This window comes from Acomys russatus, chromosome X (genome assembly GCF_903995435.1).
Source record: "Acomys russatus chromosome X, mAcoRus1.1, whole genome shotgun sequence".
Lineage (NCBI taxonomy): Eukaryota > Metazoa > Chordata > Mammalia > Rodentia > Muridae > Acomys > Acomys russatus.
The window spans coordinates 45,613,168-45,637,386 of NC_067169.1; the positions used below are offsets into that span (position 1 = coordinate 45,613,168).

The following is a 24,219-nucleotide window of genomic DNA, read 5'->3' on the forward strand; positions in this document are numbered from 1 at the left end:
CTTTCTTTCTTTTTTTTTTTTGTTTTTTGTTTTTTGTTTTTTTGAGACAAGGTTTTTTTGTATAACTCTGACTGTCCTAGAACTCACTCTGTTGACAAGGATGGCCTCGAATTCATAGAGATCCACCTGTTTCTGCCTCCCAAGTGCTAGGATTAAAGACATATGCCATCACTGTCCAGCTTATTTTCATATTCTTAAATCAAGAAAAGATCATATTTAAAAGCCATAACTGCTAGGTGAGGTGTCACAGGCCTGTAATCCCAGCATTCAGGGAGGCAGAGGCACGCAGACCTCTGTGAGTTCGAGGCCAGCCTGGTCTACAAAGGCAGTCCGGGACAGCCAGGGCTACAAAGAGAAACCCTGTCTTTTTTTTTTTTTTTTTTTTTTTTTTGGTTTTTGGAGACAGGGTCTCTGTGTGTAGTCTTGGCTGTCCTGGACTCGCTTTGTAGACCAGGCCAGCCTCGAACTCACAGCAATCCACCTGCCTCTGCCTCCTGAGTGCTGGGATTAAAGGCGTGCGCCACCGCGCCCGGCTGAGAAACCCTGTCTTTAAAAACCAAAAACCAGGCTGGAGAGGTGGCTCAGAAGTTAAGAGCATTGGCTGTTCTTCCTGAGGTCCTGGGTTCAATTCCCAGCCACTGCATGGTGGCTCACATCTATCTATGTGATCGAATGCCCTCTTCTGTCATGCAGGCAGAACACTGTATACATAAATAAATAACCAAAAACCAGACCAATCAAACAAAAGCCATGACTTAGAGTCCCATAGCAGATTTGTTAAAAACAAACACACACACAACACACAACCCACCCCCCATGAACAAGAGAAACTTGTGCTTTAATATTCATTCTTGCCTATTTTGATGCAAAACAAACCCTTTATTTAGATCGCACTTTTCTCCCTATGGTGAAGACATGCCATTTTCTATGAGTTTTTCCATCTTTGGGAAATTTGTATGTGAAACGTGTCATTGCTATGCAATAATACAAGTGGTACTGTGAGGTAATGATTCATTGCAAATTGCCTTACGAAAATGTCATTTGGTGTTGATCTAGTCACTTTTATAATGGGTACCGTTGGCAAAGGTCCCCTTATCCCACGGTGTGCAAGATGTAAAAATGGAATTTTCCGGGTATCATTGCCCTTAACTTGTGCGCGGTGCGTTCGCCGCAGCGCCGCTGGGCCCACCTCCCGCACAGGAGTGACTCGGCCGCCTGGAGGTGCACAGCGGAGCCTCTCAGACTGACAGCCATGCTCCGAGTGAAAGCTTCTTCGGATCCCACCTACAGCTTTCCGCTACTTCTTTTCCTCAGTGACACCACCCCCGCCCCGCCCCCCACTGTGGCAGGCTCTCTTTAGGGACAACCCGCGCAGCAGGCGCGGGACAATCCTGTTTCAACCGGACTGGACTCCCACACCCGCTCCCGCTCCGTGGCGCCGGAAGTGACGCGCGCTCGGTTGAAAGATGGCGGCATTGGCGCTCGACCAAGGGGAAGGTAAACACCCGCCAGGCGGCGCGCTGGCCCCCACGGGGCGCCCTCGGGGGCTGAGAGGGCCTCTCGGGCCTGGTCTCCAAGTCGCGGCTTCCCGTCCCCGCCCTCTCCAAGAGAGCAGCGGGCTTCCGTGTCTTAGAGATTGTGGCCCGGGTTCCCTGCCGGCGGGCCCCGCCTCCCTGGGCGGGCCCCAGGCGGCTCCCGTGGCCCGCAGGGGGCGCGAGACCCGGAGCGGCCCCTGGCTTGTGGCCCCGCAAGCCCCGCCCCTTTCCCGCCCCTTTCCCGCTTTCCTCCACCCCCGGCGTGGGTGATCCTGAGGCGCCGCGCGCTTAGGGGCAGAAACCCGGAGACGCTGTCGTCCACCTCGCGACTGCTGCCTCTTCTGCTATTGACCTCGGCCCCCTCAGCTCCCTCTTGGTTCGTGGCCCTAAGACGGCTCTCCGGCCGAGCCCCGTGGGGTGCTGCGAGGCGCCCCCCCCCCCCCTCCCCGACCCCTTTCCCGGCGTTGGCAAGGCTGGGCCCTGGCCCCGACGCCGCGCGCCTAACGCCTAACCCAACTGTCTGGACTCGCTACTCAGCGCTGTCTTCTTTCCCAGGACTGTTTGTGAGGGGGCCTAAGGCTCGCACGTTTGCCCCGCGCCGGAGCGTTCCGGCCCGGCCAGGGAGCGGCCCCTTGTAGAGGTCCGAGGAGCCTATCGTGCTTCGTCCCGGCGCCCGACCCTCCCACCGTTCGGCCCACTGGCCCGCTTCTTCCTGATGCAGACTGCGGTCCACTAGAGGCTGGACAGGACCCCCGAGGTGCGTAGCCGCCCCCCTTGCCGCCGGCCTGCGGTGCCCAGGCTTTGCCCACGGCCCCAAGGAAGGCACGGGTTCCGTGACCCCCACCGCACTGGCCCCACTCAAACATTTTGTAGACTCTGGGAACCACCAATTTGTCTTTGAGTTTACTTAAATTGTTTGAAATGTAAATTTTTTTTCCAGGAAAAAGGGAGGGAGGGAGGGAGGGAGAGAGAGAGAAAGGAAAAAAAAAAAAAAAAAAAAAAGGAAGAAGCATAATTCAGCCATTTTTTGCAGCACAGAGCTGCAGGTACCATGATTATTTTCCCCCTAACCGGTTCCTTCCCTTTAAAAATTCTATTTGTGCCTTAACTAGAACTATGCGAAATGTGAGGCATAAACCACGAAATCAGAATGTCTGGGTCCAACTGGGCAACTGAGAAAACCTCGTAAGGAAACTCAGTTTCATATCTTTTCATATCTATGAAATGTAGTCAGTAATAGCCACATCAGAAGGTAGTGAGGACTATATGAGGTCATATATGCTCCAATAATCTATAGCTGTAAAGTGTTATCGAAAATGTAAGGTCATTTCTTTAGGTAACCTTTGCCAAAGTGGTTAATTTGGCTAACTGTTGCTGCCTCTTAATTTCTATATTATAAGTAAATAAGTACAGAATAGCAAAACAGTGAAGTGATCGATAGCTGTTTAATAGTCACGATGCTTGGCCTTCCTCCTACTAGATGGTAACTGCTTATCTAAATAACGGTATTTAATTCAAATATTACTATGGGCTTTTCATCTTTCTAGGCCTCTCAGGCCCTTTTCTTACTGAGAATATTTAACACCTTACATTTGTTTAGTCTTTTTATGTTTTTAAGAGTTTCTCTTTTGTTAATCTGAATTACCATTGTCATTTTAAGTGTTTTTAGATGTATATGCACTAATTTCAGTGTTTGCTTTCCATATCTAGGGAACCGGATGACTGAATGCTTGTATCCATTTGAAAATCATTTTAAAAGAGCTTACAAATGCGTTCATGTTTCTCTGATGCTTAGTAGATCTAGAAATGTATAGGAAATTTTAACTTTTTAGCACTTAATGCAGTATTTGTGTAATTCAATTCATTTTTAATCACAACACTTAGTAGGTGCTTTGAGTCTCAGTTTGTCAGTGGTAAAGGAAGTTAGTTAACACTCTTTACTACTGGCTAATTTAGCAAAAAATAAGATAGTAAATATTTGTGGTTTGAAAATAGAATTTATTGCAGCATGTGGTGGTGCAGGCCTTTAATCCCAGCACTTGAGAGGCAGAGGCAGGCGGATCGTTGTGAGTTCAAGGCTAGCTTGGTCTACAAGTTCAAGATGGTCAAGGCTGCACAGAGAAACCTTGTCTTGAAAAACTTAAAAAAAAAAGAAGAAAGAAAGAAAGAAAAGAGAAATAGAATTTATCTGCTAAAATTTCAAAACTGTAGAATGTTTTGGCTTAAAATTATTCAATAAAAAGAGAAAGGACCATTTTGGAGTATACTATTTTTAGTTGCTAATAGTTTTTTTCTGAGTAGATAGATGTTAAATTTTTAATTCCCTAATCCAATGCCAGTGGTCTTTCATAGTATGCTTATGTGTTTTGTAAAAAGACAGAATAATGAAAGGCGGCTGGATTAAGTTGGAAAAGGAACAGCCAACTTTAAAGTGGCTACTTTTATATTTTGGATTTATCTCTTGTCCTGAAGATAATTTTTTCAGATTGCTACTTTATTGGGAATTTCTAAGTTTGACTCTCTGCCTTGTTTTGAATTATTTGGGGCTGAAATCATGGAACCAAGGCTAGTTTGACTGACTTCATGTGTGCTTAGAAGAGAGGGTCCCATACTTGGTTTACTAATGTGTGTAAACTGGTATTGTTACAATATAAATGAATGGTAAAATTTGTGCTAATAATTTAAATTTTTAATTTCTCTTAGGACAATATATATCAACAAATAAAAACATCAGGACAAGTCAAGAAAGCTGGGAGAAAGGAAAAAGTGTTATATTTTAGTACCTTTAACATTTTCCCCTGATTTTGATTCTCCCTGTGATGTTGGTGGCCCATGTCAGATATGGGCTTTTGGTTTTATTTATTTATTTATTTATTTTTGTTTTGTTTTGTTTTTCGAGACAGGGTTTCTCTGCATAACCTTGGCTGCCCTGGACTTGCTTTGTATACTCAAACTCACAACAATTCTCCTGCCTCTGCCTCCTGAGTGCTGGGATTAAAGGCGTGTGCCACCACTGCCTGGCTGGTATGGGCTTTTGAATTGTAGCTGTTTCAGGCCTGAATGTTAAATGAGGACATTGACTCTTGGTCAGGCTGGGGGTGTTGTAGATTAATATATTACCACACATTTCCTTAGAGTTAGAATGCTATAGTTCCTTTGGGCTTTTTTAAAAATTGAAGAACAACAAAAGCTGGCCATTGGTGAGAGCTTGTAGAAATAGTAGTTAATTTGGGAGGATTGGAACTCAGGAAGACCCTAGCCCCATAATTTAATATGGTAACCTTAGGCCAGTAACTTAACCTCATAATTTTGATTTTTCATCTTTAAATTGAAAGCAGAAACTTCCATAGAATATGGAAGTTCGTGAAGTAATTTGTTCATAATCAAGTATTTATTAAGCATTTATTATGTGCCATACACTGATCTAGGAGCTGGTGATTTAAATTGGTGTTAATAGTTTTAACAGGTTTTGTTCTGTTTTTGTTTTGTTTTGTTTTTTGAGACAGGGTTTCTCTGTGTAGCTTTGCCTGTCCTGGACTCCCTTTGTAGACCAGGCTGGCCTTGAACTCAGAGATCCACCTGCCTCTGCCTCCTGAGTGCTGGGATTAAAGGTGTGTACCACCATGCCTGGTGTTTTAACATTTTTTTTTCATGTTTGGAATATTTTTCCCCTAGTCTTTCACTGTAACCGAGGTTTGCTTTAAACTGGGGGTTTATCCCCCTGCCTCAGCCTCCCAAGTACTAGGATTTTAGGCATGTGTAACTATACCTGGCACAAAACACAAATTTTTGAGCAAAAAATTAAAAGTATAGTGGCCCAAGGTGGGCGTGGTGGTGCAGCCCTGTAGTCCCAGCATTTGGGGGTTGGGGGACAGGAGGGTTGGGCAGAGGAAGGCAGATTTCTGAGTTCCAGGTCATCCTGGTCTACAAAGCGAGTCCAAGACAGACAAGGTTACAAAGAAAAACCCTGACTTAAAAAATAAAAGAAAAGAAAAAAGTATGGTGGCCCATTTCTGTAGCTCTAGCAGGTGCAGGCAAGAGGATCAGTTCAGAATCTTCCTCAGCAGAGGCAGCCTGGAACATATGACCCTGTCTCATTTTTTTTAACTTGAGTATTAAATATACCATAGGGGGGAAAAATAAAGCAGAGAGTGGAGATGTAGATTATTTGGTTGATGAAGTAGAGGGGTTTACCTGTCTCTGCCTCCTGAGTGCTGGGAATAAAGCCTACTGGGTTTAGGACAAGGAATCATTGAGTTGAATCTTTCCTAGTCATCTAAAGGGCATTATAGATATCTGGATAGAATGATCCTAGGCAGAGAGGAACAACAGGTGCAGTAAGGCTGGTTTTCTAGAAACAGCAACAACAAAAAAAGAGTTGAAGGAACTTATCATTGCCGTTTTAGGAACCATTGGAAAGGCCCCTGTAGGTCATTTCTGCTGTCTCAAAAGTAGATGACCACGGGGCTGGAGAGATGGCTCAGTGGTTAAGAGTACTGGTTGCTCTTCTAGAAGACCAGGGTTCAATATCCAGAACCCATACGACAGCTCTCAGCCATCTATGATTTCTTTTTTTTTTTTTTTTTTAATTTTATTTATTTATTTATTTATTTATTTATTTTGTTTTTCGAGACAAGGTTTCTCTGTGTAGCCTTGGCTGTCCTGGACTCACTTTGTAGACCAGGCTGGCCTCGAATTCACAGCGATCCGCCTGCCTCTACCTCCCGAGTGCTGGAATTAAAGGCGTGCGCCACCATACCCGGCTCTTTTTTTTTTAAGATTTATTTATTATTATGTATACAGTGTTCTGCCTGCATGTACACCTGCACACCAGAAGAGGGCATCAGATCCCATTATAAATGGTTGTGAGCCACCATGTGGTTGCTGGGAATTGAACTCAGGACCTCTGGAAGAGCAGTCAGCACTCTTAACCACTGAGCCATCTCTCCAGCCCCCCATCTATGATTTCCTATTGCTTCCATGGCCACTAGGCACTCACATGGTATACAGACACATGCAGCCAAAATACCTATACACATAAAATAATAAAAAGTTGAAAACATAGATGATGTTTTAAATCTGAGTGGTCCCCCAGATTTTTGATTCAAGCATATGGGAGGCAAAGACAGGCAGATCCCATGTTGCAAAATATACAAACCGCCTCCAATAAAACATAAGTAGATGCCCTTGGTTTTTGATTTGCCTTTTTTGACAGGGTCTCTACATAATCCTGAGTCCTGGAACTCACTATGTAGGCCACACTAGCCTTGTATTCACAGAGATCTGCTTGCCTCTGCTCCCAAGTACTGGGGATTCAAGGTGTGTGCCATTATACCTAGCAGTAGATGCTCTTTCAAGTTAGAATTTTTAAAAATTGCATTTTGTCTGAGTCTTTGTAGATGTATTTGGTAATGTACACAGGGAGATCAGAGGACAACTTGCTGGTTGGTTCTAAAGTTCCCAAAGATTGAGTTCAGGTTGTCAGGCTTGGCGGTAAGTGCCTTTACCAGCTGAGTCATCTCAGTCGCCCAGAATTAAAAATTTTTAATTGTATATTTTGGAAGGAAGTGCTGAGGATTAAACTCCCTAGAGCCTCACATATACTAGGCAAGTGCTCTACTACTGAATGACATGCTTAGCCCAGAACTTTTAATTTTAGAATAACAAAAGGTGAAAAAGTAAAACACAATCTTAAGATTTTTTTTCTTTTTAGTAGTTGGAGGTAGAGGTTAAATTTAGGATTTTATTTATGCTAGGCAGACACCCTACCTCTGACTTATATCCTCAGCCTTTTAGTTTTTTTTCTCTCTTGTGTATTCAAATGTACATGCATATGAGTCACAGCAAGGGCATGAAGGTCAGAATACATCTTGTGAGAATTGGTTCTCTTCTTCTACCTTGTGTGCCCAAGGATCAAGCCCAGATTATTAGGTTTGGCAGCAGGCTTCTTTACTCACTGAACTATCTTACAGGCCTTAGGATCTTTAAAAAATGTACATCTATTTGTGTATTTATGTATGTGCTTATTTATCTGTCCATTCATTTATTGTGTTTGTACAAATTTACATCTATTGTGTATTTATGTATGTGTTTATTTATTTATCTATCCATCTATCCATTCATTTATTGTGTTTGTACACATTCTCTACAACCATATGGGGTCCCTGGGATGGCACTCAGGTCATCAGCCTTGGCTACAACCACCTTTACCTACTGAATAAGCTCAGTTTTCTCTCTTCAATCTCTCCAGTTTAGTTTTCTTTCTCTAGTATGAGATCCTTAAAGCTCACCAGACAGGGATGTGTCTCAGTGATAGAGTACTTGCATCCCATGTGTGAAGCCCTGGGCTCCATAAGCATTGGGGGAAAATTTACCTGAATCAAGAATAGATAGAAAAGGTATCTTTTTGTTCTTAATACTATCTTTGAATTTAGTTAATACTGCATCATAGACTTGCAGGATATCTGTATCATAACAGCAAGAACTTCCAAAAGATTCATGTTAGTTATATAATTCTTGGGGGAGAATGAAAATGCTAACAGTACATGCAGCTTAGAAGATTTGGGATTTTATTTCCCAGTAGAGACTTTTCCTAGAATTCTCACTGGATCCAATCTCTAAAGGCCAGGGGAGCTGTTTTCCATGACATCACTCTTGGATTACTTTTTCTTGTAATAAGGAATAAGTAAAGGAGCATTAAAGATGAAAATAGCATTGAAACGAGTGGGCCTTTTCTTAGTTTTCTTATATTTTAGGATGACTAAATACTAACCATACCTGTATGTATAGGTACAGTATTGAGGCTGGAGGACCAGATCTTTCTTAGTAGTTTAAGTCATCAGTAGTTTAGTACTGAGCTATAAAATATTTTGATGACAAGAGTCATCAGTATCAAACAAATATACAATCTTTTCTCCCACAATCAGCTTGTGTTCTTTCCCAATTTGAGTAGTAGTATATATTTGAGGGTAAAAGGAATGTATGCTTCTTAGAGCTCAAAACCGGGGGGCGGGGGGAGAAAAATCCCAATTTATAAATGTTCTTTACCATCAGTATGTTGAGAATTTTGCTACTTTAGGATTGTTGAATTTAAAATTAATGGCTATATTATAAAAATCGTGTGAGAGTTCTTTTTTTAAAAAAATAGTAAGCTTTGCATTTTTATTTTAATATGCAAGTATGGCATTTCCTTCACAGGTGTCATTTTTGGTAGAACAATTTGATGGTGAAGGCAGTATGGAATCATTTATATTTTTCATTAAGGATAAACATACTAATCTTTTGAGAGTCTAGCTTTTATACTGAACAGCTTACAATTTTATATGAAATTTCAGGCAGCTTTGAGAGGAATATGAAAGCAATAAATTAAGTACTTATGTCATAAACATGGAAGTTAGTTGATTTTGAAAGATCTTCTATTTAGTTTTTTAGAATTTTGCCTTCAAATCAGAATGGTAGCTTTCTAACTAAAAGGGAAGCATTTAATTTCTATGCCTTTAATTTCCTTCCAATTTTACCCCCACCAGACTTCTTTCTTTACTGGTCACTAGAGAATTTGAACTGTTAGAAATTTCTGTGGTATAAAATAACTGTAATGTCTTTCAAGGCAGAGGTGTGTGCACATGTAAATGTGCATGTTTGTTTAATCACTTATCTCTTGCCTTCCTTCACTGATACTTGAGAGGCCCCAGAACCTCTTTATATTTCTTAGAATTTGTTTGGATTCTAAAGAAATTTGGTTTATGTGGGCTGTACTGATTTATTTAGAAACTAATACTAGATAATTTAAAAATATTTGGGTTTTTTTTTTTTTTTTTTTTGTTTTTTGAGACAGGGTTTCTCTGTGTAGCCTTGGCTGTCCTGGACTCACTTTGTAGACCAGGCTGGCCTTGAGCTTACAGTGATCTGCCTGCCTCTGCCTCCCAAGTGCTGAGGTTACAGGCGTGCACCACCATGCTGGGCTCTGTAATTCTTTTGAAAAGTAGCCTCCTTAAAGTTACATAAATAAAAAATAAGTTACATGAATAATGGTTTTATTGAAAAATTTCTGACTTCTAGAAAATTAAGCACTTGAAGCCAGGTGTAGTGGCCTATCCCAGTACTTGGGAGATTGAAAAAGAATTGCTATGTCAGCCTGGATAAGTAAGACCTTATCTCCAAGGGGATTAAAAAAAAACCAAAAAACAAAATTAAAATCCTTGATAATTAGATTACTGGCCATGTTTTCCCAAATCTTTCTTTAATATTTGCTTGTTTGTTTCTTTTGGTTTTTCGAGACAGGATTTCTCTGTGTAGCCTTGGCCATCCTGGACTCACTTTGTAGACCAGGCTGGCCTCGAACTCACAGCGATCTGCCTGCCTCTGCCTCCCAAGTGCTGGGATTAAAGGCGTGCGCCACCACGCCCGGCTCTAATATTTGGTTTTATAAAAAACATGACATGTCTACATTCTGCATACTCCTTAAGTGGAAACATCTGAAAATTGGAGAGTAAAGGTGACAGATAAGTTTTTGAGAAGGGAGCGCTAGGTATTGAATTTAGGAAACTCATGCCTGTTAGGTAAGTGTGTTACCTCTGAGCTACATATCCTACTTTTTATAATTATTTTCAAAAGCCCTAAAGCTTTCAAAATATTTTGAGAATAATTTTGACTTTGACAAGTTCTTTCAGGTGACTGTGATCCTAGTTCTCCCTAGACCATATCATTCATATGCACAGTGTCTCTCCTACCCTGCCTCCATCTTCCCTCCAATCCGTGTACGTGTGTGTGTCTGTGTGTACGCACACGTGTGTGTGTGTGCTTGTGTGTGCATACATGCGTGCGTATTGGATACAATTTCTGAATCCAGGGCCCTCTACCACTGAAGTATGAACTATATCTTTAGTGCCCCCCCTATTTTGTCAGTGCCAAGTTGATAAAAAAAAAAAAAAGACACACTGTCCAGTATTTCTTTCCTAGTTGTATGAACATGCCTTGTAATTTAGCCTAATTTAGGTTCATTCCTCTTTTGGAAAAAAAAATCTATTTTAAATTCTGAAGGACAAGTATAGAATATGTACACATTAGGTTTATAAGCCATAATTTGCCCTGATCTGAAGATTATGAGAAGTGAGGATATAGAATTTCTGAACACTTAACATTTTTTGTGTTAGTAATAATTCTTTCTCAAAAGTCTCTTACTGGATTTTTCTCCCAGGCCTCATTAATCATAGAGTTACATATTTGAATTTTGTGTTAAATTTCTCATAATTACTACTTTATTTCTAAAGTTGGTGTAATTCTGTAGAGAATTTTTATATAAGATTTTATATCTCTCCCTTTTTATAGTCTTAATTTTGCTTTTTCTAATTATTAATTTACTTAAATGTGTTTTTGTGTTACAGTTTTCTTTTTTTCTGTTAGAGTTTGTCCCTCTAAGTCTTTTTTTTTTTCTTTGTAGTGTTCAGGGTATGGATTGTGAACAAGTTGGTTTTGTTTCCTGTGTTCATTTGTAAGTTTGATTATTTGATGTCTTAAACATTGATACTACAAATCTGTGCTGTTTAGTTTCTACATGTCAGATACATAATGCATTTTAAAATTTTGTTAGCTGTAGGTTTTTATTAACTGATAGAAACAGGTAAAATTATTTTAATATATTTTATTCAGTACAGTATATCCAAAAGAATTAATATAAAATCAGATTAAAACTTAGATTCTTTTACATTCTTTTTTTATGATTCCTCTTCTCTTCTATTGTTAAGGTATGTACCCTGTCTTTTTAACACTTCACTAGGTGTGTGACCACGAATAAAGTTTTTATCTGTAAAACCTTAGTGTCTTCATCTATCAAGTAAATTAGAGTTTGTCTGGGTTCTGAGAAGGTGGGCTATGGTTTAAAATACTGTTGCTAGGGAGAATTTCTATGAGGTTAGCAAGTTTACTATGGGCTCCAGTAGGCACCAAGAGAAAGGATGCAGTACACTACTAATAGTGTGCTTCAGGGTGATGCACCATGCTAAGTGCTTTATGTGCATTAAGTCATTTAATTCTTGGAGCCTCCAAGAATTGGAGGGTACTATTAGTACCCTCGTTTTACAGATGAGGATATCAGGCCACAGAGAGGTTAAATAGCTTGCAGTAAGGTCACAGAGCAAGTAGAGGTAGAATTACAATTTGATCTCTTGAGCGTGATTCTAGAAACTGTATGGTATTGTGTTGTCAGTTTTTCATGAGGTATTTAGTACTTTTTTGCTTTCATACATGCTTTCCATATAAATGTAAGTTTCTGATTCTGTTTTAAAGCTTGTGAGTCTTATTGATAAGTACATTGAGTTTTCCTAGGTGGAAAAGAAATTACTGCCCTATGCCCCAGCTATCATACATTACTCTTAGAAGTTGATTTAGATCAGGTAAACTTGATAAAAGTATTGATGTGACTTTAAAGTCAATGGTTTATTTGCCTGTATGCCTGCTTGGTTGGTTATTTATTTATTTATTTATTTATTGATTGATTGATTGATTGATTGAGACAGGGTTTCTCTGTGTAGCCCTGACTGTGCAGGAACTTGCTCTATAGACCAGGCTGGCATTGAACTTAGAGATCACCTGCCTCTGCCTTTCAAGTGCTGGGATTAAAAGTGTGAGGAATCATTGCTCAGCTTTAGTTTTAATATGCATTGCATATCTCTACAATCATAAAAAGGAGAAAAACAAATGAGAATATTGTGCCTTGAAAGTTCAGAGATTATGTCTAATGCTCTCATTTTTTACAGAGAGAGAATGCTAAGAAATCTTAAGTAACTAACAGATATTTCTGTTATTAGACCCTTGGCTATAACTAGAAGTCTGTTCAGGCAACAAGGGAGAGTATTCCAAGACATAAAGATTTCTTTGGATCTGGATCTGGGGACTTGAAAATGAAGGTGTTAAGAACCACTCTAGGCTTTCTTCTTTCTCAGTTGACTGCGTTTCTGTGATAATTAGGCCACAAGTGGATGTCTAGAGCTGCTCCTTGAAATGTTTTAATTCTAATCACACATAGTTAATGTACATCCCTTCTTCTCTTTCTCCTGTCCCCTGCCTTTCCAGATTTCTTGACAAAGTAATATTCATCTTGACTCATATTTCCTAGGTGGATCTGACCATGTGTGATAGGACTAAAGAGGAGCCCACTTGCTAGGAATTCTAGTCAGGCTGGGTAAACAGGAAGGCACACAGTACTCAAGACAGGTGTGCTGCTCATGTCTTCAGGTTTTTTTTTTGTTGTTGTTGTTTTGTTTTTTGAGACAGGGTTTCTCTGTGTAGCCCTGGCTGTCCTGGACTCGCTTTGTAGACCAGGCTGGCTTCGAACTCACAGCCATCCACCTGCCTCTGCCTCCTGAGTGCTGGGATTAAAGGCATGCACCACCATTGCCCGGCCAGATTTTTTTGACAAGGAGTTTACCATTGTTCCATGGCCATATGATATTTTTGCCATAGTTAGGTGTTTTGATTACTTTTTGTGTGGCAAAATCTCACACTATAGACCAGGATGGTTTGCAATTTGTGGCAGTCTTCTTGCCTCAGATTTCCAAGTAGCTGGGATTATAGGCATAACCCAGGACACTTGGATATGGATTACTTTTTTGTTTGTTTGTTGTTTTGTTTTTCAAGACAGGGTTTCTTTGTGTAGCCTTGGCTGTCCTGGACTTGTTTTGTAGACCACGCTGGTGTTGAACTCACAAAGATCCACTCTGCCTCCCTGAGTGCTGGGATTACAGGTGTTTGCCACTGCATCTGGCTTCCTACATTTTTAAAAAATATATATATCCTGTAAGAGAATCATAAGCTCGAGACAGGCCTGGAGTGCATAGCCTGTCCCCCAAACATAGGGATTGAACCAGGATAGGGATTGAACTTGGAACCTTGCACAGGCTGAGTTGTATTGCAATCCATGTATCTCCTTTAAAAGTTTTCATTTAGGATCTGGAGAGGTGACTCAGTGGTTAAAAGCACTTGTTGCACTTACAAAAATTAAGTTTGGTTTCTAGAACCCACATGATGGTTCGCAACCATCTGTAACTCCAGTTCCAGCATTCTAGTACTATCTTTTACAACAGGTATACACACAGGCTGCCTATGCATCAATCCATACATGTATGCATGCATGCATGCAGGCAAAACACATACATAAAATAAATAAACCTGAAAAAGAAAATGTTCATTTAGGTACTTTTTTTTTTTCGGGGGGGTGGGGTGGGATACTGTTTTCATAAAGATGAACACAACTCTTTGAAACCTTTCTAGGTAGTAGTAACTATTGAATACACTGGATCATTTTTTCTTTTCTTTTTAATGGTGTTGAAGATTGATCTCAGGGCTTTGTGCATGGTAGGCAAGCACCTGGTTAAAATTGTATACTTTTATTTTTTAATTAAAATTGTATAATTTTAAATTAATGGCATACTAAATAAGTATTTTGCTCTTAATTTCATTTAGTGCATAACTGTGCTGTCTTTGATTAGTGAACATTTAATGTGGTGGAATCAATAGGCCTTAAAGATGAGCTAAGAGATTAATGGCATTTGGTATAATAGTCCATGCCTATAACCATAGCTCTCTGGAAGCTGAAGAAAAAAAACATAAGAAAAAATTATATCTCTTGATAAAATGGAAAAAATGAGTAGGGGTAGATAGGTTTAGGTGTATTTGATTTTGAATTTCCAAGATGATACCATTACAAATAGAGTGTACAGAGGTGTCTGCTATGCAATTGATATGGCAGAGTGGACAAAGGATTGAAATATGACAAGATTGTTAAGATATTGGTGAAAGTAGATCTTAGAAACCATGGGTTTAGATGAGATTGTTCAGAAAGATACAGTGTTGAGATGAGACAAAGGGGATAGTTTGAGAAAAATGTACCCATGAATGAGAATGAAGAATGAGTAGCATAGGAAGAGATCTGGAATAACATGCTGCTGACAGCCATGAGGCAGTGGCCTGTGTCATGCTGCAGAAAGGTTCAGGAAAACAAAGACCAGGCAGTGTGAGACTTTTTAAAGATTTTTGTTAACAGGTTTTTGTATAAGCAGTGGTATCTTTTGATTGTAGCTATATTACAAAACAGATTAGCAGTTAGTGAAACTGCCTGACATGCCACCATGCCAAGAAAAACATTTTTAGTATTTTTGGTATATTATCCTTTCAGACTTTTTTTTTTTTAGATTTATTTATTTTTATGTGCATTGATATTTTGCCTGCATGTATGTCTGTATGAGGGTGACAGATCCTTTGTAACTGGAGTTACAGTTGTGAGCTGCCATGTGGGTGCTAGGAATTGAACTGGGGTCCTCTGGAAGAACAACTAATGCTATTAACTGCTGAGCCATCTGTCCAGCCCTCACACTTTTTAAGAGTCAGGATCTGGTGTAGCCTAGGCTAGTCTTGAACTTGCTTTGTAGCCAAGGATGACTTTGAACTCCTGATCCTCTTCCTTCCACTTCCGCTGAGATTGCAGATATATGCCACCACACCTAGCTTAGACGTTTTTCCTACTAACATTCTTTTCTTACATGAACTCAGGCCAGGTTCAGCACTGATTAAACAGTCAAGAAGTTAAAACATAGTGTCATAGACAGCATGGGAAGCAGTAGGAAATCTAGTAATCACCTCATGAGAGTGGAGAGTGCCTTAGTGTGTCTTGAGTGCTGCCTTTTCCTCCTTAACCACATCCATTGTACAGAGAGGATTCCTATTGGCACATATCCATATCTAATGTAATATCTGGCACACAGGCTTTCCCTTCAGTAAATAAAAGGGAAGCTATGATAATAGAGCAGTGAGATTGTCAGGTGTTGTTTCCAGAAGGAGGAGATAGAGTAGGTGACAGGAGTCAGATGAGTTGCCAGTTGCTTTGTTGGAAGGGTTCTTGGTCAAAACACCCAACCAGGGGAAAAAGAATTGAGATTGGGTCCCAGCATCGTCACTTGGCAGGGTTTCAGAGCCCCAGATATTAACTGCTACATCTTTTGATTGTGTTCTTCAAGCCTGGCATGATCTGTAGGTAATGTTTCAGCAGATAGCTCAAACATACAATTCCAAATCAATGAAGCATTCTAGACTATTTTCAAAGTGGCATGTTGTGGGGCATGTAGTGTATATCTGTAATTCCAGGATTTGGGAGTCAGAGACAGGAAGAAGCTGTGAATTTAAGGCCAGCCTGGGCTGCAGAATGAGGCTCTGAAACCTTGCATCAAAACTCCTCCTCCTCCAAATGGCTATAACATTCCAGAGATTTGCCCACATTGGTTTTGTTTAGTTTGGCAACATCTTTTAGTTGTACATCAGTACTTACTAGTAGGGAGAATGGCCTTACAGTTGTTCAAAGAAAGAATTGTCCACAGACACTGAAGAGTCTACCTTAAGAGTAAAAGACAGAGCTGGGCATGAAGGAGCACCCCTTGAATCCCAGCACACAGGGAGGCAGAGGCAGATGAATCTCTGTGAGTTTGAGGCCAGCCTGGTCTACAAAGTGAGTCCAGGAGAGCCAGTGCTGTTACACAGAGAAACCCTGTCTCAAAAACAAATGAATAAACAAAGGAGTAAAAGACAGATCAGCATGTTTTTCGTTTAGTGGGAAGGTATGTAGGACAGGCAAAGCGGCAAGGGATATGGAGGCTCTGGCAGGAGTTGTTGATCTAGTATGGGAAAGTATAAGATGCAAAAAGAGCGATAAAGAGCCGGGCGTGGTGGCGCACGCCTTCAATTCCAGCACTTGGGAGGCAGAGGCAGGTGGATTGCTGTGAGTTCAAGGCCACCCTGGCCTTACAAAGTGAATCCAGGACAGCCAAGATAACATAGAGAAACCCTGTCTCGAAAAACAAAACAAAACACAAGAGCAATAAAGTTAGGATAAGGCAAGGTAAGAAAGAGGAAGAATGTCACTAGTTGTGGTAGTAGAGGGTTATGATCCTAGCACTTGGGAGGCAGGAAGTCTATGAGTCTTTGACCAGCTTATACTCTATGGTGAGTTTCTTTCTCTAAAAAGAGCAGTGTTAATTAAGAAGTTGAGAGTTTGGATTTCAGATGTGGACTAGTTCTGGATGAGGGCAAGTCTTAAGGGTTTGCCGTGGAATAAGGGAGAGGTTATAGGAGTTGGGGGGTACTAGGAGTGGTGACACAGTTTTTGTATCGATTATCTTTTGTGAATGCTGAATGGGTACATATAGCTCAGCCAGGTGCCAGACAGATGGGAGAGTGATTGATTAAGAAGTGTGTAACAAGAGACAACCGAAGTTGGATTTTTTATCTTATTAAAAGTCCCAAGTTTTAGTGGGGCAGTGGTGGTGCACGCTTTTAATCCCAGCACTTGAGAGGGAGAGACAGGTGGATCTGTGTTCAAAGCCAGTCTGGTCCTTAGAGCAAGGTCCGGACAGCCACAGGTACACAGAGAAGCCTTGTTTCAAAAAACTAAACCAAACCAAACCAACAAACAAAAAAACCAAACTTCCAAGTTTTATTTAGGAAAAGGATGATAGAAAGTTAAGGAAAGGATTAGAAATATCTGTATGCTTTGGAAAATATTTTTTTTTCTATGATGGGTGAAGGTGAGAGTAGAAGCAGGATGTCTGGAAGGTGGGAATTTGAGGGAAATGGTTAATTTAAATGAGAATGGAGAAGGAACTTTGGACCAACATGTACATGTAAGGAAATGTGTGCACAATGAAGCAAGGTTGTGAGGAGATTCGGGAACGGAGAAATCATAGAGGAAGGTAGGAGCTGTGTGAGCATTCAAAGAAAGAACAAGATAGAAGATGGCTTGAGATGACTGTTAGTGGGAAAAAGAGAAAACTACTTCAATTCATAAACAGAATAGACTAAATTAGCTTATTTTTGCTTTATTTGGACCTAAATTATTTATTTTTTATTTATATTTTTGTGATGCTTGGAATTGAACTTAGAGCCTGAATACTAAATACCCACTCTACCTCTGAGCTAAATCGCTAGCTGTAAATCTAATTTGGTTTGTTGTGGTTGTTGCTTGAGACAAGATTTCATAATGTAGCTCTGGCTATTCTGAAACTTGCTATGTAGACATGGCTGGACTTGAACTCACAGAGATCCACTTGCCTCTGGGATTAAAGACATGCCTCCATGCCCAGCCTCTTAGATCTAATTGAACAATCTTAGCTTCATTTCTTAACTATGTAGAAATTTGTTTACTTTCCTTTAAAAATTATATATTTCAAATATAAAAGCATTCATCTGTTTTTTAAAATGAGATTAATGAGGTAAGTATAAAAGAAATGTCCCTTAAAACTTACTGCCTAGACTCGCCATTTTAGTATCTGTTCTTTCAGATTTTCTTATCTGAACCAACACATATGTATTTTTATTTTTGAAGGTATATTCAATATATTGTGGTAACATCTAATAAACATCCTTTGTTAGAATAGACAGATTGCTACCACCACTCTTACCTGTTATAGTAATCTATCATTAAGTTGTACCATATTTATTTAATAATCAGTTTTTAGACTTGGGTTTTTTTGTTGTTTTAGAGTTTCTTGTTATGTAGCCCTGGCTGGCCTGGAACTTACTGCAATTCTCCTGCCTCTGCTTCCCTATAAGTATGTTCCACATGCCCCACAAGTGTCAAGCTTTTTGAATATTTTTGTGGACAAGGAGGGTCTGTGTAGCCCAAGACAGGAGCTGGTCTGGAACTTGCTGTGTAACCAGGCTGACTTTGAATTCTCAGCAAGCCTTGTTTATCACCCTTCCTCTTTTCCTCCATCCCTCTCCCTTCTTCCTTTTCTCCCTCCTTCATTGTGCCTAGGCTGGCCTGGAATTCTGGATTCAAGGGATTTTTCTCCTTCAGTCTCCCGCAGTTGGAACTATAGATGCGTGCTATTGTGCCAGATACTTTATAATAGTTTATTATAAATAATGCTAGGAAGAAGAATTTTTCTCTGTACAACTTGGCATATTTATCCAATTATTTTCTTTGGGTGAATTTCTAGGATTTGAGGTTTGGGTGGGTTCCTTTTTGTTTTTTGTTTTTTTGTTTTTGTTTTTGTTTTTGTTTTTTTGGTATTTTTTCTATTTTTGTTTTTTCCTCAACTAATTATTTTCTCATGAAATCTTTTGGAACATGCATATATTTGATAAATTGTATAAAGTAAGTCAGATAGGCATGTTTTGTTTGTAAGTTAACAGGTTACTATTGTTTGATAGATCTATCTTTAGTAGAGTCTCTTTTCCAGGTAGGAAGTCAAAAACATTAGCTTGGAAACTTTCATAGAAGGTTGCCTTCTCTATACGGGTTTATACACTTAGGACTTTGCTAGTAGACCTAAGATATTATAAAAACTGTTACAACTCTTAATAATACCTTCTGAATACATGGCCATGATTAATACCATTTTCTTTAATTACTTTTTTTCAGGTGATTCATGGCAGGGGACGTGGAAGGATTCTGTTCCTCCATCCATGACAGCAGTGTCTCTTCTGGGTTCAGAGCACTGTATGAGGAGGGACTGCTTCTCGATGTCACATTGGTTATTGAAGACCATCAGTTCCAGGCTCATAAAGCACTCTTGGCCACCCAGAGTGATTACTTCAGAATTATGTTCACAGCAGACATGAGGGAACGAGATCAGGACAAAATTATTTTGAAAGGTCTAACAGCTACCGGTTTCAGCCACGTTCTTCAATTTATGTATTATGGAACTATAGAACTGAGCATGAGTACTGTTCATGAAATCCTCCAGGCGGCAATGTATGTTCAGCTTATAGAAGTGGTGAAATTCTGCTGCTCTTTTCTATTAGCCAAAATCTGCTTAGAAAATTGTGCAGAAATTATGAGACTCTTAGATGATTTTGGTGTTAACATCGAGGGAGTCAGGGAGAAGCTGGACGCCTTTCTGCTAGACAACTTTGTGCCACTCATGTCCAGGCCTGACTTCCTATCCTATCTGAGCTTTGAGAAGCTCATGTCTTATTTGGATAATGATCATCTAAGCAGGTTTCCAGAAATAGAGCTGTACGAGGCTGTGCAGTCTTGGCTTCGACATGATAGACGACGATGGAGGCATACAGATACCATCATTCAGAACATCAGGTTTTGTTTGATGACTCCATCCAGCGTTTTTGAGAAGGTTGGTGCATTTGAAAGCAGTAGACAGGATTCCTCATTTAGTTAAAACAGATGTCTTTATAGATAAGATTCTCACAGTTGGTCAGGAGTCAAAAGAGGAAAAATTTATAAGAATATTTTATATATAAGAAGCTGACTTTTGTTATATCTTACGCATTTAGGTGTTTTTAAAATGCATTTTATGGGTGAAGGGTAAAGCAGGTAGGTAGTAGAATAGTTTGATTTTAAAAGTACTTTCAAGGTTGGATTATATTGTGATTCAAATATTACAAATTTGCTTTAGTTATTCTTTTTGTTTGGTTTGGTTTTTTTGAGACAGAGTTTCTCTGTGTAGCCTTGGCTGTCCTGGACTCACTTTGTAGACCAGGCTGGTCTCGACCTCACAGGGATCTGCCTGCCTCTGTCTCCTTGAGTGCTGGGATTATAGGCTTGCACCACCATGCCCAGCTGCTTTAGTTTTTCTTAATGTGAACTGTGTTAGATTATTTTTTAATTTTTTTTTATTTTTTATTTTTTTGTGTTAGATTATTTTTAAAAGTTAATTTAAGTAATCTATGCTAGAATTGGCATTGAAGATTTTTATAGTTCTACATGGTTCATATACATTAACTGCATTTTTTTATTTAAAATATAATAAGGAATATACAATAACTCTTGATAACCAGTTGTCTTACATACTCTTTCTTATTTTTGTTTTCATTTTTCTGTGAGTACTAAGTAAATTTAACCATGAAAACAAGTTATATGCCTAAAAACATTTCGGGATTTCCAAACTAGTAGACCATAAACCTTTTATGTACATTCATCAAGCATCCCTGTGCACACTATTCATGTAAATCTCTTTTAAAATACTTTCTCTAAAACAACCTTGGCCTTTTTGCATGTAAGCATCTTCATTTCTATATCAGAGTCTCACTTGTGATTCATTCTTGCCCAAAGGAGAGAGAGAGAGCAACTTCAGTAATTGCTTAACTTAATTGGTTTCTAATCACATGGTTACCTCTGGGGCTCTGTTTACCTTTTACATCTTTTCTTCTTTCTGGAAAGCACACAAAAATTTGGTTGACAGACACCCTTCATGTTAAAACACTCAGGTTTAGTTGCCAGATCTTGTGAAAAAAAAATATAATCTCTGAAAAGGAGGTTTGGTTATGCCATTTGAAAAATTAAAAACAAATTTGTGCCTTTAAATAACACTCAGCAGCCTGACATATTTTTCTTTTTTCCTTCTTCTGCTATGAAATGACATTATTTTCTTTAATAGAAAACTCAATTTTAGGAATTTTATCCTTATTCTCAGACTGTATTAATATGACAGAAATAATCAAAGCTAAAGAATTTACATGTTTTTTTCAGTAAGGACCAGATTCACATCAACTATGTAAACAATTTGCTGCTTATGTTTTGACTTTTTCTACCTTTACTATTTTTATTGCTCTCTTTCCCTAGAGATTCACGTTTTGTCTTTATACATTAAATGTAGGTGCTTTCGCACGACTAAAACAGAGCACCTTGTCCCCCAGTTTCAATCTAGATCGAAGTAGAGAGTATTTTTGAAATAGAAAATAAAGTTTCTTCGTGGGACAGTATAATGGTTAATTGATAGCAGAATGGTTTGTAAATGCTGAGCTTGTAGGCTAGTCTACATTTCAATTATCAGTTTTCAAGATAGGCTGTTGTCATAGTGGCTATACAGTAATGTTATTAGGTAGTAGTTTAACAGTTAAACTTGTTGATTTTCTTTTGTGCCTACAGCATAACAGTGGTTATCACCATTGGCTAGGCATTCATTTGAGTTTTGTTTTGTTTCTTTTTTTTCTTTTTTTGTTTTGTTTTGGACACAGGGTTTCTCTGTGTAGCCTTGGCTGTGTTGGGACTCACTTTGTCGACCAGTCTAGCTTTGAACACCCAGAAGTCCACCTGCCTCTGTGGATGCCACCATGCCTGGCCTTAGGCATTTGATTTTATCAGCATAAAAAAATGTTATTAAGACTTCCTTCTGGAATTTATTAGGAAAACTTAAGAGAACTGTTTTATTTTTATTTGTAATATAAAATCTTTCATTTCTACTTGAGTAATACTAGTTAGGTTGCCTTAATAGTGTGAGATTTAAGTTTATCAAAGCAATCTTGCTTTTTAAATGTTGAGATACACTTCAGTTATGCATAGTAGAGTCCTTATCTCTAGAAATATAACTTCAGGAACCAAACTAATATGGACAATTTGGTTGGCAAATAAATATTTAGAAAAAATGGTATATGTCTTTGGTCCCAGAACTTAGGCAGAGGCCAACCTGCTCTACACAGCAAGCTCCTGAAACTGTATAGCCAGGGTCCATATCAAAGAATGTAGACATTGTATATCTTATATTTCAAGCTCCTTGAAAATAGAATCTATATATATTTTTTATGTATTCAGAACATTGCAGGTCTCAAACAAGGCCAATTTTCCTCCTTCAAATAAGCCTTTTACTCTACCTTAGGCTAGACTTAAACATGTTCTAGAGCCCAGTCTGGCCTCACACTCAGGGCAGTCTTCCTGCTTCAGCCTTCTCAAGTGCACAGATTATATACACATGCCATATCTGTCAGAAATGTTGATATGGCCTTATTTTAGCTTTTACATGTTTTAAACTTTCTGTTACAGACTTACTTAAACATACAAAAAAAGCTGAAAGAAATCTCATTCTAAAACATACCACGTAAATTTCTAGTTGTTAACATATTTGCTAGATAGGTAGAGTCTGTTTAGTCTTTATTATGTGATCTTTTTTCCTCTTTGAACTGGTGCAAAGAATGTTGTAGACATTGTGACCATTCATCCTTAACAGCTTCAGCTATCATTTCCCAAGATTAAGGATATCATCCCACATAACCAAAATGCTATTATTGTACCCAAGAGAATTAGCAATATTTCTAAACGTCACATAACATCCAAGCCATTTTCTGCTATTTCAAACATTTTTTTTAGTTGCTTTTCATGAACTAAAATTTAATCAAGGTTTGCACAGTACATTTGGTTGACTTTGCTTTAATTTTGAATTGTCTTTTTCTACGAATACCTCTATAGTCTATAGTTGTTGCCTAGATTCAAGAACTGTTATATTTGCCACATGTTTCTAGGCTTTGAAAGTAAATTGTAAACACAAATACCTCCCTCTTAAATACTTACTATATTCTCCTATGAATAAGGACTTTTCTTATCTAAATACAATACTACTTTACCTTAGGGGCAATAACACTAAGACCCATCATCAAATTACTAATGCATATTCAAGCTTTTGCAGTTGCCTCCAAAATCCACTAGAATCCAGTGTTTATACATTGCTTTTGACTGTCATGTATATCTAAGCTTTCTTAATCCACAGCAACACCCCTTCACCCCACTTTTTTTTTTTTTAAAGAAAGACCAGACTGCCCATTCATTGTCTGTGTTTCACATTCTGGCTGTATCTGATTATTTCCTTGTGTTGTTATTAACTTAGTTTCTTTATACCCTTTGTTTCCTATTAACATATCTACATTTTAGCATTATGTTTTTGAGGAACAATTACAGGAAAATGTTGTAATATTAGAGGAAAAACTTGGAAAACCACTTGGTTGTTCTGGTCAGGCTTAGAAATCACCAGTCACCATTCTTTTTGTATTATGACTCTAAGCAGCTCATTTCTGTGACTAAAATCAGACATTTTATTCACTCTATTCTGTGTTGTTTGTTTTAGAGTAATAAAATTCCCTCCTCTTAAAAAAAAGTAGAATACTTCAGTTTCTTGGAATTAAAACTGTGTGAACCATTAAAATTGAAATATTCCTTCTTAATTAAAAAAAAAAAAAGCCCAAGACTTTGGTCTAGCTGAATGGTAGAGTATAAACTTAGCATTCACTATGTTCAGTCTCCAGTACCATCTAAATCAGTATGTAACCGTCACTTGAGCGCCACTGTTCAAAGATTAAGACAACAAAAATAGGTCTGGAAAAATGGATCAGCAGTTTAGAGTACTGAGTACTCCTCTAGAGGACTGGAGTTCATTTCACAGCACCCACATAGCATCTTACAACTGACTATAATGCCAGTTTCAGGGTATCTATGGCACCAGGCATGCTTGTGGTGCACATGTATATGTATTCAGGCAAAATACGCATGTACATAAAATAAAATAAATGAATCTTTTTAAAAAAGGCAACAAAAAAGATGTTAATTATCTTAAATTAAGGATTAAACCTTATAGTTGCTAGCTAGATGCTGTACTACTGAACTACATCCCCAAACTTAAAATAATTTTGAGATCGATTACATGTAGAAATTTTACTTTGGCAATACTGAGTTAATTATGTCAAAAGAAAATTTCACCTTTTGTGCTTTTTAAAATGTAGATACTAGGGCATGTATTTCGCCTGGATTTGTTGTTTGCATTATATTTTTATAGCAGAATACTGCTCTAACATTAAGGAAGTGAGTTTTCATTGGCAACTCTGAATATGCATGTAGTAAGCAGCCTTTCTCATATATTTAACCCCATCTACTTAATTCTCACCCTTTGGTTATGGTTATATACAACTAGTGTTA

General features: G+C 38.8%; 1 protein-coding gene across 2 annotated transcripts in view; it reads left to right on the top strand.

Annotated features, from left to right (window-relative positions):
* Positions 1-1,392: 1,392 nt before the first annotated feature.
* Positions 1,393-24,219, top strand: part of Klhl15 (kelch like family member 15) — a 932,444-nt gene continuing 909,617 nt past the window's right edge. The window contains exons 1-3 of one of the 2 annotated variants that reach the window (XM_051142435.1): positions 1,393-1,497; positions 2,091-2,292; positions 18,943-19,654. In XM_051142435.1, coding sequence (XP_050998392.1) covers positions 18,950-19,654 — 705 coding nt within the window. In that variant the 5' untranslated portion in view covers positions 1,393-1,497; positions 2,091-2,292; positions 18,943-18,949. Of the gene's footprint in view, positions 1,498-1,783; positions 1,912-2,090; positions 2,293-18,942; positions 19,655-24,219 lie in introns of those variants that run through there. The other variant, XM_051142434.1, reaches the window with a different exon arrangement.